The sequence below is a fragment of the Pyxicephalus adspersus genome, chromosome 11, assembly GCF_032062135.1.
Source record: "Pyxicephalus adspersus chromosome 11, UCB_Pads_2.0, whole genome shotgun sequence".
Taxonomy (NCBI): domain Eukaryota; kingdom Metazoa; phylum Chordata; class Amphibia; order Anura; family Pyxicephalidae; genus Pyxicephalus; species Pyxicephalus adspersus.
Window position 1 is genome coordinate 18013695 of NC_092868.1, and position 14549 is coordinate 18028243.

General features: G+C 38.9%; 1 protein-coding gene across 4 annotated transcripts in view; it reads right to left on the reverse strand.

Annotated features, from left to right (window-relative positions):
• The window catches only part of LOC140341016 (leukocyte antigen CD37-like), a 163699-nt gene that overhangs the window by 37574 nt on the left and 111576 nt on the right, over positions 1-14549 (reverse strand). For all 4 annotated transcript variants that reach the window (XM_072426513.1, XM_072426512.1, XM_072426515.1 and 1 more), the window contains one exon: positions 883-957. In XM_072426513.1, the coding sequence (XP_072282614.1) occupies positions 883-957 (75 nt within the window). The remainder of the gene's footprint in view (positions 1-882; positions 958-14549) is intronic.

The window sequence follows — 14549 nt, forward strand, 5'->3', positions numbered from 1 at the left end:
TGGTTACGTGGGGTGGAAGAAACATGTAAACTAGCGGAAGGCTACCATGAATATCGAGATATGTCCCCAATATTTACTGCCATTCGGACTAAAGGTTAAAAGACAAGATGTGCAATATTTTGACATTATAAATCAAGAAGAGATTTTTTGACACGCCTGGGTATTTTAAGTCTTTATGTTTGAGTAATTTTAGTTAAAAGTATTTCAGTGTACTTTAAATATATTGACATTTCCTCATGTGTTTGAATATGTTTGTTATATTTTATCATGATCACTTTTTTACTTATAATATTTTTGATTGTAACATTTTGTGCACTAGTATATGCAGGAAGACAGAGTTAATAGCGACCTGTCTAATAAGAAAATGTATTAATAAGATGATATGGAAGATTTCTTCCTCGGATTCACCATTTAAAAGAGTGGGTAACACTGTTTGTACAGAAATGAATTGTAAATGTGTACACTATTCTCATGATATTCTGACAATATGTATACTACACTGTGAGTTTTGTTCTATGGAGTATACATACTACATGTTGGTTGTATAAGAAAATGCCCATTTTATTTTTAAAAGTTTCAAATAAAGCCAACACAAAATCTTGTTACACTACCTTTTCCTAATTTTGTTAATGCACCAATTATAGTTAGTGTTTAGGTATTAGCAATTTGGAACACCAGCAAAAACTAAAACTTGGAGATATTATTACTGAACCATCAAAGGTATAAAGATGTATTTGTTCTGAATGGCTGCCAAGAATTCTGATAAGTTCACCCAGCCCTGGAAACAGCCATAAATGTGTCACAGTAAATTTTGGTTCTTTGCATTGATATTATAAAAACAATAAATCCTTAAATTTGTATTACTAACATGTTACTACTTACGGAGTTTCTCTGTGTGTACACCAACACTCCCACTGTGATCTGAGCCGCAAACAGAAGAAGAAGGAATGCAAAATACTGGAAACATAAAATAAAGACAAAGTTAGTGACATTACAATAACACAATCTTTCTTACCAGGGAAAAAATAACTGTTCTGTGCATAATGAGAATAGATATATTTCTTCTGTGTGTTCTACTCTGTCAAACACTTTGAAAAAATACCAGGGACTTTGGAGGAATACAAATAGCTTACTGAGAACAAAGCAAAAAAAAGGGGGAAACTATCAACATCTTTAATTCAACCCATATACAAAAAAAAAAATAAAAATAAAAATCAACACAAGACAATAGTGCATGTTAAAAACTATATTTGGTAGTCTCAATTTCTCACATATATCCTAAAGACAGGTTGCACGTTCATTCTCCGAATGAAAAATATACTTCTTTATTTAAGTTAAATAATTTTAACTTGAATCCCAGTATATTTAGGATATTTACTTAACGGGGGCATTACAAGCAGAGATTTTTAAATCTCCCCTGGCTTACATAGTACATAGCTTTTAAAGGCTTGTGTTTAATACCCTGATACAGATTTTTTAGTAAAGAAAAAAAAAACATGTCTTGAAATGTGGGTACCCTGTACTGCAAGGATTAAATCTTGCTAATGTCTAGGGGGAATGTACACAGCAGACTAACTCACCTTAATGTAACCCTCCCACAATTTCTCCTTTGTATACCCATTTCCTTTTCTCCCCATGCTCTTACATTTCAAACTCTGAGTTGTGGTTGCAGGCACTGATGTAAACTACCACAGTGCAGGACCTACATTTTAGGTGAAGTTTCCGAGAGTTTGATGAGCTAGGGATAGGATATGAACTGGCCACTATGGAAGCGAGAGATAAGGTAAGAAAACTTACTGGTTATACCTCCTCCACCAGATCTTAGACAAACATACCACCCTTACTTTCTGGAGGTAGCCCCGTTATAAGCGTAGGTTTTTTAATTCCTGAAGTTTGGCTTTAACACTGGCAGTCCATAAATGTAGTATGTATGAATCTTGTTTTCAACAGGGTGCTGATGACCTCAGGTGAACTGCAGTATAACTAAGACCAGTTTTGATCATCTTCTTTAGTCTCCAGAGGTCAATAAAAATTAGGATTTATCAAAAAATCTCTACTAAAAGCTTATCATATTGTATCCAAGAAATTGTTTGTTTAAGTGTGGAAGGAACTTAATGCACATTTCATTTTTTAATAAATAGAGTTAACCTCTTCAACAGCACAATGCAACTTTAGAAGTCCAAAAGTAAAACCTTTGTTATGAGAACAGTATAACCTGACAGCAAAGAACTATTTCTAGTTTTCAGACGTGCTATCAATCATTCATGAAGTTACCTGACATTGATATTACTGCTGCTAAAAAAAAAAACGCTTGTCACTCTGGTTAAAAGTCTGCCATATATTGGCACTATATGATATGATGATGAGCAAGTGTGCTGTAAACAAGTAGGCTTTTGGCACAGTAGACTAGAGACTGTCCCTTTGGTTAGGTTGGCCATAATATGCATTAATTGCGATGTATATAAACCAAGAATTGTTTTTACATATACACTTTAGATATAGAAAGGAATATAGCAATGTGCAGATGATTAATTTAAAAAGCTCTGAACACATAGGAGCAGCCTTATCAAAGCTCTCCAAGGCTAGAGAGGATACATTTTCATCAGTGAAGTTGAGTGATCCAGCAAACCTGGTCCCGTCCAGATAATCAAGATATCACCAATGTATCATAGCCATGTCTAAATAAAGGGTTGGTATTTAGTTATTTAAACATACCAGGGTCCAGGAAGAGGTTCTGTTCCCAGTTCTGCAAATTTGCATAGGAGGGTGCACATCTAGTGCCTATGGCGACCCCCTGATTTTGCAAATAATAGTTTTCTTTGTATTTCAATCTTCTTATTAAATTTTTAACATGGGAAAACCAAAACAATTTAATATTTTGGTTACATATCATGCCCCTATGTGGGCTTACATACCTGAAATTGATATCATAAGGGTAATTTGCTATTTGTTAGCAAATGTTTTCAATCCTTGACCAGATCTATTCCAGGTTTGCTGGATCATCCAGCTTCACTGATAAAAGTGTATAAATGAGGCCCATAGCATCAGCCCCTGTCACTTCAAGACTATCTTTTTATAATAAATGATATAAAACCTAATAAGCAGGGGTTTTCACTATGAAATGTGCATAGCAGAAGCCCACAGCACAATCATAATTTATGATCACTTAGCAAACTTAAAAATGTGATTGTTGCTGTGGATCATTGTACAAATGAAGTTCAGATACACAGAAAATCCCAGGATTTGTAAAACACTTGGCTGAAAACATTATAGCCGGGGGCTGGGGGCACTCACCAATGCCATATTTAAAGTGTGTTTTGAAAATGTTTATTTATTGACATATCTATATACACACATTAGGTTTTTGTCTATTGTCGAAGCGTTCTTACACAATCATTTCAAACGACAAAAGACCGAAAGATGAATGAACCAGCACTGTACTAACATCACTGTTCTGTTCTATAAAGAGGGGCCAATGAGTGAGTAGCACCCCGCTGCGCTTGCTTTCCTTTACTTACATTGTGGTTGTTCTTCCATCGTTCGTGGATACGCCAGGATAGATCATTGAACGACGTTGGACGGCCGCTGTGTACATAGCCTAAGAAGTGCTTTCAAGTGGTGAGTTATCACAACCAAAAAAAAATATTTTCTGCTAAAAGGAAGACTTCTGCCATAAAAGACCGCTAGCTATATTATAAAACTCATAGCTTGTACCTCCCTTGTATGTATTTTAGGGTGGATTATTACATTGTTTCTTGCCATGGCTCTAATAATGGAAAAGATGCAATGCCCAATCTAAGGCTAATAAAGATATATTTCTTGCAGAGCACAACAGAATTGCGACATCTGTGCATCTTTGAACCAGCTGGTACTATCTACACAGTCTAACTTGGCAGCAGAACAGTGCAAGTATACGTTTTTCCAATTTTAGTAGAAAAGTGGAGGGTCAAAAAGTAATGGAAATATATTTTTTTTTAACCACCTTCGTCGTATTTCCAAGTGTGACTCAGGGTTAATTTTTTGTACCAAAAGCGGTAACCTAGAGTCACACTCGGGGTAGGAAAAAAAAACTCCAACCTGCTCCCCTCGACCCAGCGGCGTCCTCAGTGATCACCGGCCATCTTCTGCATCGCATCCTCGATGTTATGCGTGAAGCATCGGTACGCTAGGGAGGTACTACTTTGTAATCTGCTTTGAATTGCTTGATCACAGTAAAATATAATAAATAATAAATGCAAAAGTACATCTATTGGTGCATCCAACAGCTTTGTCCAGTGCCCTGGTTTACATTTTGTCAACTATATTAGCCCTGACCTTGATCTGAGTTTTGCTTGAACTTTTTCTGACCTTTTCTTCATTTGAACACTTATCTCTGACCTTGAACGTTCCTGACTTCTTACTGGAGACTTGACCACATCCATGGCATTCAAAAGGCATCTCGCCAGTGCAAAAGCTGTTTTTGAACAGCTAGAAAGCAGCGATAGCAGTTTGGAGTCACTTGTGGAATCAAGCGATAGTGATTCACCAGGAAACTTGTCATCAGACAGTGACAAAGTAAACACAGCAACAAATCTGAGTTTGAGGTCAGTAATGTGCACACTTGGTGCTCCATTGACCTTGGTGCAGCTCAAGGAGTGCCCCCCAAGATTCCCATTTATTGGAGCACCTGGTGTGAAAATTGATGCTGAACGCAACAACCCCTTGGCATACCTGCAATTGTTTCTGACTGATGAAGTTATTGAAGAAATAGTTGCTGAGACAAACAGGTAGGCTGCACAACAATTAGCTGCTCCACACCTAGGGTTTGCAAGAGGCAGAAAGTGGGAACCAGTAACCGAAGATGACATTTGGCTGTTTTTGGCCTTAGTGATAATTCAGGGAGTGGTGGGCAAACCCCTGCAGAAGTGGTATTGGTCTACCAATAAAATACTTGCCACTCCATTCTTTGCCACAGTCATGCCAGAGTACAGATTTACCCTGATCATGAAATATCTACACTTTGCCAACCATGAAGAGTTTAATGAAACTACTCATTCTGCACCAAAACTCAAAAAAGTTGGAAAGTATCTCAAATGATTCTTAAAAATTTCCAACAGACCTATGTGCCAGAAAAAGACATCAGCATAGATGAAAATTTAATGGCCTACAAGGGGAAGCTCAGCTGGCTGCAATACATTGAGGCTGATTCATCAAGCAAAATCGGAACCTCGCTCGTGCATTCGTATTCGCGATCCGAAATCGTACACCGTCGCGCTATTCAGCAACTGAAAGAGCTCGCGGCCGGAGCCACGCATCTCTGGCAGCTTTACACCTGCGAGCTTGCATTAAAAGTCACTGTTCCCCTAAAAAACCATTCTTTCTAATGGCACACATATTACCCTTAGCCCTAAAAAAAAATGTTTGTACTGTTCAAATGTTTAAAACATGTATGTGCGCCAAAAAAGCATATTTTATAATCACTTATTTCTTTTCTGTTAGGCAAGAGTTAACCGAGTTCAACTCCTCTCCATAGGCGCCTATATAAAAGCTTCCGATGCCTTGTTGGATACGTGTGAACGAGTGCGATGTTGCGGGCCTCACATCGCGGTCGTTCACACTCCTTTTTTTTTTTTTCTCTCAATAAAGTCACAAGCGCGCACACGTTCTTTTGTTTGCTGCTTACGTATATGTGTGTGTGTATATATTTATTCCTATCCTACAATAATTATAAATAAATATTCATATATATATTCATGTGCCACAATAACTATAAATAAATATATATATATATATATATATATATAAATATTTATATCAATATACACAAATCTATATATAGAAAATACTTTTAACATTAAATCCTCCCCAACTCAACTTTATTTTGCTTTTTAACTATTAAAAGATCTGTTTACTGGTGTACCCAGCTGAAATCTAATAAAGCATTAAAGATTCTAATTGACCTGTAAAGGACTGTAAATAAGCACAGAACAGAGAGCAGGTGTGCGGTAATTAATTGCTATGATCTCACCATTGAGCTTAACAGATCCTCCCTAATCGTGCAGCTGAAATCTAATCGCCTTAATTGGCGGATGTGCGACCCCTATTGCCCATTTTGTTATGAAGGCAAGCATCCGGCTTGGCAGTGAGGAGGCGAGTGCACGAGCGCATATGACTCCAGCCCGCGGTAAACCAGCTCGATATAACGGCGCGAAAGTACGCGCGACCAGCGAGCGCGGATTTCATTGATAAATTAGGCCCATTGCGTCAAAGAGAGCACAATTTGGCATGAAATCCTACATGCTGTGCGAATCATCAACTGGATACATATTGAATTCAGTCCTATACACTGGAAAAGGGACAAAAGTCAAATACAGCAACTATGAAATGGCAACATCTTCTGTTCTCTCATTCATTGAGCCATTGCTAAATCAGGGATATTGTGTTACAACTGACAACTTTTACACTTTTCCTGAACTTTATGAGTTCCTTCTGCAACACAAAACAGATGCGTATGGAACTGTTAGGGCCAACCTAAGAGAAATGGTTGCCTGGCAGAAAGGCAAATAGATGGCCCTGCAATGGCATGACAGGAAAGATGTGTGTCTAAGTCCATATTGCCTGTACTGTTATGGTAAGCCCAAAAGGTGGGAAAGAAACCATGAAGCCACAAGTAGTGGAAGGTGTTGACAGAGCTGATTAAGCAATGACATTCTACCCAGCAATGAGGAAACAGCAAAAGAAGTACTACAAAAAGATTTTCAGGCATTTGGTTGAGCAATGCAGTCCCATATTTAAAATGTACCATACCCAGGATCTCTACTAGACATTTAATTAAAATTTATCAATAATATTGGATCCTTGTTTGGACAAATGTCAGTGTTTTTGATTTGAATACATTTTTAAATAAATTTATTGTTATTATATTTCATAATTTTTATATTTGTTATAAATAATTATTTATTATAATATAATTTATAATTTGTGTTTCAAACTTTATCATACCCGGGAGTTATTCCTAAAAATTACAGGCCTACAAAAATAAACAACAGGCCTACAATATTAAACAACATCCATGCAAATAAATAATCGGAATAAAAAAATCGGAATAAAAATACTGACACAATTTCACCGCCAGGGAGGTTAATAAACAAATTACTAACTTATCAAGAAAAATAATAGGTTTTATGGTTGATTAAATTTTAAATTGTATTCCTTTTTTAGAACTGATCATTTATAACTTTTTTTTTACAGTTTTTAATCATAAAAATCATTGCTACAATAAGTAAAGTTTTATGTAAATAAATATATTTATTTTCTTAAACAAAAATAATGTACCTAATGTTCTGATCAAATTGCTCAATGCACATCCATTCAACCTTGACTTCAACTGTTCGAGTATGAAATTTAGGCACAGCCACTTCATTACTTTGCACATTATTTAATCAATTTATTGAGGTACCTAAAATCAAGATTGTATAGTTCTTTTTATATATACTACAAAAGTTTGTCTGTTCCAAAATAGGTAATGTTCAGAATATTACAAACAATGTCAAGCAAGATTCTTAGTCGGCAGAATAGGGTTGAGAAAAGTATAATCGGGACAGTACTAACAGGAGACCAGTAGAAAGAATATGACATTGAGAAGTATGTACAAGGGAGGAGCATGGACGGTATGGTGATGTTCAGCATGTGCAGGACAGAAAGGGGAGGGGGGAGTACAGCAGCAGGCAATGGGCCTGATTTATTAAAGATAAACAAGACTGGAGAAGATAGACTATCATGAAAAATAATCCAACAAACCTGGAATGGAACTGGTCCAGGACTAAAATCATTTGACAAATAATAGAAAAAAGATTTGTAAGAAATCTATTTCATAATCTATCGTCTCCAATCCTGGATGCACAAGGGAGCAGCATGAGCCTGGACAGTATAAACTTGTCTGTGTGCCAAAAGCCTCTAGTACAATTGAGAGTAAACGAGAGGTTCCTTTTCAAAGGAGAGCCAGGAGAGGTAATAGGAATTGGCAGGGAAAATAGTGTACTCATTGAGTGAAGCTGAATGGATGCTTTTACCCTGAAGTGAGCTTTTACTTATATACAATACAGGAAGGATATTAAAGGGGATACCTATGGTTTGCTATGGAGGCCATCCCACTTGTTGCCATGGATCCTGGGAAATTAGGACTGAGCTGAGGAGGCAGGATACAGACTGAAATTCAACAGGTGTGGAATAGGACTGGTAGAGCAAACTTTTTCTAGCTGAACTGAGAGTTAGAGGCACTTTCATTAAGAAGAGAAATGTGTTGTAAAAGCTGAGTGAAAAGTACACAAATGCTTTAAAACTTTGTTATTCACACTTTTGTATTTTGGAACAGATAAATGCATCTATGTGTAATTACAAACAAACATAGATGACAAAAAGTCACTCTCACCTCTGCAATATTTTTATGAAGTTCTGGAAACTACATAAGCATATATTTTATCATGCATATGACCTTCAGTTTAACATTAATTTAGCCATTACAAAACAAGATTTCAGCATTCTAAAACTGGTTCTTAAATAGACATGGTACAATCTTTTTGTGAAGGGTCAAGGCAATGCAGAGAACTAAACTGTAAAGTCATCTCCAACACATTACATCTCACTTTTCTTTATAAATACATTTTTAAGGAAAATATAGAAGGCACAACCAAGAAGAACAGCAAGTACGACCATGAGAGGCCACCTTCTCAATGTCAATAGACAAATAATAATGAATGTCACAAAACCAAATAAAACCTGACTTGCATATTAGGTGTACTTCATTACAAGCTACCACCAGTCAGATAGGAAGCAAGTAGCAAATACAGAGAAGCCTGTGGCCTCATATCAATTTACTAATCAAGAGAAATCAAGGAAGAAAAAAAAGAACAAGAGAAGAAAGGAAAGCAAATGAAAAAGTGGAAATATATTATATCTCACTTTTATCAGTTCAGAGCTTCCAGATCATTGAAAAAATATTGCTGATTGGTTGTTTAGGGTTACTATAGTTCTTTAAGTCTTTAGCAGGCATCACATTTTCTAAGAAATATAATTTAATGAAATATATTTTATGAGGGGGTATGTAAAGCAATAGTCAAGATAAAAGAAGATTACCACTAAAAAGATAAGAAACAGATACCTTACAAATACAGAGTAACTCACAAGCATTTTTCATAAAACAACTGTATATAAATCATGGTTATGCAAGTTTATTTTTACAGGGTTCAGCCTACGAAGCAAATCCCTGAACACATCACATCACAAAATCATTTAAGTTACAATCCATAATAAATTCCAGATGACCTAACACAGATTCCCAGGCACTGATACTCTCTAGTTTGAAGCTGCTTACATCCTGGCTGAAAGAGTGCCTTTCAGATGTCCTTAATCTTTTCGTGGCAGTCACAGAAATGGAATACATTACATTGTAAAGACAGCAGGTGTGGAAACTGAATTCATGTTTTGCACTGTTGCCAACTGTACTTGATTTGATTAACATTGCTTACAAAGATATGTCTCAGTTTTGTATATCTGGTGTGACAGCGTGTCCCAGTATTTGAAGAGAAAAGTGCTGGATGGTAGCACCCAGACTAAGGTGCTTCTTTCGGTAAAGGCTGCAGGGGCAGCAAAGTATGTGCTACTTTGTTATATGGCTTAGGGTAAGAGCCAGTGTTAAGGGCCCTGGAGCCGGTCAAGGAAAGTGAAGGGAGGGTTCCTTGGCCACCCGGTCCATGTCCGGGGTTTACTCCCTAGCAGGAGCTCAGGTGTTTCACAAGAGGCAGGCAGTTGCATCTGACTAGAGAGAGGTTATGACATAGGTTTCCTAGAGCTGGAGAGATGTTTTTGGACTGAGCTTACCAAGATGGCATGAACTGTGAGTGGATTCTGTTTACATTTCATGCACATTTGCATGAACTGTGTACCACTGTGGTTTACAAGTGGACAGAGATAGCATACCTATAGTGAGGCAGCTAGTTGACCAGCCAGGCTATTTGTTTTGTTTATTCTTTTTTTTTTTTTAAACTGAATTTTTATTGAACATTTTCACATACAAAGACAACCAGGCTTATACAGCAAAACATCTCGTAAACACAGCATACAGGGTGATAGGTACATCTGATAATGGTACATAAAACTCTGGCGTAAGTAACAGTAAAAACAGTGGCCGTACTGTACCGGTCTATCAAACCCCATAGACTATGAAAATACGGAAACAACAGATAAATAAACAACAGAAAACAAGAAATGAGTCAAAAAGAAAAAACAAAGCTAAGCCGGGGAATAGGAGGGGGGGGGGGGGGATACAAACAAAGGGGGATAGGAAGCGCAGTGGCGTCTGGAACCAGCGACATATTAAACCTGTAGACTGGTATAGTAGGCATCCCAAGGTTCCCATATCTGTTCAAATTTCGCAACCCTGTTTTGGAGGAGGGCAGTGAGGTACTCCATCAGGTGTATGTCTTGAATACGAGCATACAAATCCTCCATAGAGGGCAGCAGTCTGGATTTCCAATTGGTGGAGATTAGAGTACGAGCAGCCACTAAAATATGTGTAATAGGCTGACGGGCGGACTTGGGGAGGTCCATAAGGGGCAATCCCAGCAAGTGGTGGAGCAGTTCAAGGGGAAATCATTGTTGAGTCACGTCCCCAATTAGTGCATTGACTCTCCCCCAATAGCCCTGAAAAAGGGGACAGGACCAAATATGTTCCAGAGTCCCATAATGGGACCCGCAGCACCAGCAAGCCGGATCTACCTCCGGAAACAGGCAGTGTAACACCGCCGGCGTATGATACCAGCGGAACAAAATCTTGTAAAGATTTTCTTTATAAAGCGTACATATTGAGCTTTTATTTGCTGCTTCCCACAGCCTAGACCATGTATCCTGCTCCAGGGCACCGCCCAAAATACTCTCCCAGGTACTCATGTATACAAATTTACCAGATACTTCCCTTGCTGATTCCTGGAGAAGGCCATAAATGGAGGAAATGAGGCCCTTAGAAAATGGACCTTCAATGCAAATTCTCTCAAAAGGTGTTTTTTCAGAGAATCTGGGCACAGAGTGGAGTGATTCTATGTAATGTCTAATCTGTAGATAAGCAAAAAAGGATGTTTGAGGGAGATCAAATTTTACCTGCAACTCCGAAAAGGAAAGCAATCTTTTTTCCACTGGATGTAATACATTTCGGAGATGAAAAAGCCCCCGGTCTTGCCATGGCTGCCACATATGTCTAGCTAAGCTGTATAGTTCTGCCCAGAGGTTTTTAGCCGGTTGCTCGGTCCGGCTGATTTGAATACCCCGCCAAGCTCTCGGCAGCTCTCATCCTCGGATGCACGGATCTCAGTGAGGCTGCTCTGTGCCATCTGTGCTCTGTGTCATCCGTTCAGAGGATTGCTGCTGATGAGAGGTGAGCACACAGTTCAGCCTTCATGTGAAGGAGACAGAGGCAGCCATCTCATAGCACGAGCTCTGCTCTGTGTGTACAAACCTCCATATCCCCTAAATTGTGTGTCACAATGACCTGTAATTTTCATGGTGTATAGGGTATCCTCATAGATACTAGTTATTACAATTTCAGCCCCCCAGCTTTAAAGAATTTCAAGATATGGGGGTCACAAATGAAAACAGTTATGAAAATTGAACTTTGGGGTTGCTGTTTCAGAGGAAAGTGCAACTAGGAATCCTAAATTGAAAGTGCAAATTGGGGACCCCGGAGCCACTAACATAGCAAGGAGCATTGGGGTGGGGCCCCTAAATATATACCTACCTGTCACAAATCTTTACCTATGAAACTGTCTGCTACTCTTCTTTGTACACCAATTTCTCTGAGAGTGGGGTACAAAACTGAAATTATAGGTGCAAGCGGCGGGCACATTCTCCCCTTACAATCTCATTACTATAGCATCATTAGAACATAAAACACTCTGCCCATCAATATATGCTTCCCTGCCCTGTTACACATTCCTGTCCACTTAACTAACATTCTGAACTTTAATTGGGGAATGGGGAGGTGTAAGAAACCAAAAATATAGGTACAAGTGGGGAACATCTGTGACTAACATCCCCTAAAACTTCATCACAATGGCATCATTAAAAAAATGAACTCTGCCCACAAAATGTTATTGAGGTTGAGGTACAGGAAGGTTACAGTCATGTGTAACAAGGAAAGGCATTTTGATGGACAGATTTTTTGCCATGGTGATGAAAGGTGATAGCCACAAGTGTCTCCCACTTCCACCTATATTTTTGTTTCCCTGCACCTCTTAATTCTGGAGAAATTGGGGTTTGAGGTAAGATGCAGACAGATATGTGTAACACAGCAGGCAGCAAATTTTGCTAGGTAGAGATTTATGTTCTCATAATGCCATACTAATTACATTTTAAAAAGGTTTAGCCACAAGTGTCCCCCACTTGCACCTACAGTTTCAGTTTCCTATGACTCCACGTGCACCTTAAAAATTTCAAGGTAATACAACCAATGGTTTAGGAGATATGAAGGTTTGAACACAGCGAGTTGTTAGGCTGCAGACAATGACAAGCAGCTTTTACACTCACATAGCTATCACACTGCCCTGCTGATGACATTACACACAGCGGATAAACGTCACAAACTGTTTTTATATATAATATGGGCAGTGATGAGAGGGGGTCACTGGCTGTCTTGTCCCCATCTGATATCACATGCATGATGCTATTAAAGCATCGCCACATTTTTAACATTATATTAAAGAGTGACTTTCTCTGTTATGTAATGGAAAAATGTGCGTTATTTTTTTTTTTGTTTTTACACGTTTGTGGAGAGGACCTCTCCCCTTCAGTCTTCACTTCCATTTCGGTAAAGACCGAAGGGGAAATCCGCAGCCTCCTGGGATATTTGTGTCGCATATCCCAAAAGGCTCTGCACTGCTCCTTGTGTGCATGCACCTTCAGAGCATTTCTTATAATGTAAAAAAAAAAGTGCATGCATGCGCAGTGCAAGGCAGCATTGGACGTACAAGTGAACATCAGAGAAAAGGTGGAAGCTGAGCCAGCGTGGGCCTGCTGGGCTAATTTTGTAAAAGAATCAAGTGAAAAAAAAAATGTTTTCACAAACTTTCACTTTAACTAAATATAGACACAGGAGCACATCTGAAGTTAGGCTGAATTCACACTGGCAGTAAGGTTATTTGTCCATTCCTCATGCCAGGAACCACTGCTGCTTAAAAAATTTCTAGCTCTGAAAAAGCCCAGCACTTACTGCCTGTTACCAATCCTAGGTGCCCAGCACTTACCGCCTGTTACCAATCCTAGATGCCCAGCACTTACCGCCTGTTACCAATCCTAGGTGCCTATCACTTACCGTCTGTTAACAATCCTAGGTGCCTAGCACTTATGGCCTGTTACCAATCCTAGGTGCCTAAAACTTACCGCCTGTTACCAATCCTAGGTGCCCAGCACTTATGGCCTGTTACCAATCCTAGGTGCCTAGCAGTTGCACTCAGAAGGGATAAATGTTTTTTGCTGCTAATATGACCTAAGCCTAACTTGTTACACCACATTCATTATACTATTACACTACTACAAAGGATTACACTCTTAAAACTTAGAACACTAGTAAGTTGGGTCACAATACACGGCATAGTACAGTTGTGGCAAAATACATAGAATAGAAAAATTGGATATACTAAGGGGGCAGGTATTACAAAGTTGTAACAAATAATTGGGAGAAGGTAGAACACTGAAACAATAAGAGGTTACTGGATACCCATGGCATAAACAACTGGGAGCACTAAATTTGCCGTGTTTTGCCACACCCCCTTTTTTACCACCCGGCTACAGCTTCCTACCACCCGGCTGAAAAAAATTTCTGGAGAGAACACTGAGAGGGGTTCGTGTGATAGATGTAAGCACAGAGCCCCGAGAGGAAAGACCATACTTAGAATTATACGTTCTCCAGATATTCCTCATAAAAACCATCAGGGACAGCAAATCCCTCTCAGGCATTAACCAGGAGGAGCTCCAAAGCATCACATTAGGATGAAGTAGGGAAATCCAAGCTTCCTCCAACTTCCGACATACACTGGAGGAGACTAACATAGTCCAGGAGGGTAAGTAGCAAAGATGGGTCGCCACATATTATTTTATCAGGTCCGGAGCCCCCATACCTCCGAGTGCTTTAGATGTGCAAACCACCCACTTTGAAAGTCTGTGACGTTTGTGAGAACAGATAAAGTTCAAAATGCTAGCCTGTAACTTCTTCAAGGTAAGAAGAGGGACCCGAACTGGGAGGGTTTCAAACAAATATAGGAGCTTGGGCAATAGCATCATCTTCACTGACGCAATTCTCCCCAAGAGCAACAATGAGTGTCCCTTCCATTTATTCAAGTAGGCATTTAGTTCCTGGAACAATGGGGGGAAGTTACAAGTATATAGCTGAGTGTATGTAGCTGTTATTTGGGTGCCCAAATAGTTTAAGGAGCGCTCCCGCCAGGTAAAAGAATAACTATTTTTTAGCGCTGAGAGTTACGAGGGGGTAAGGCCTTGGATTTCGAGGGGTTCACCTTATAGCC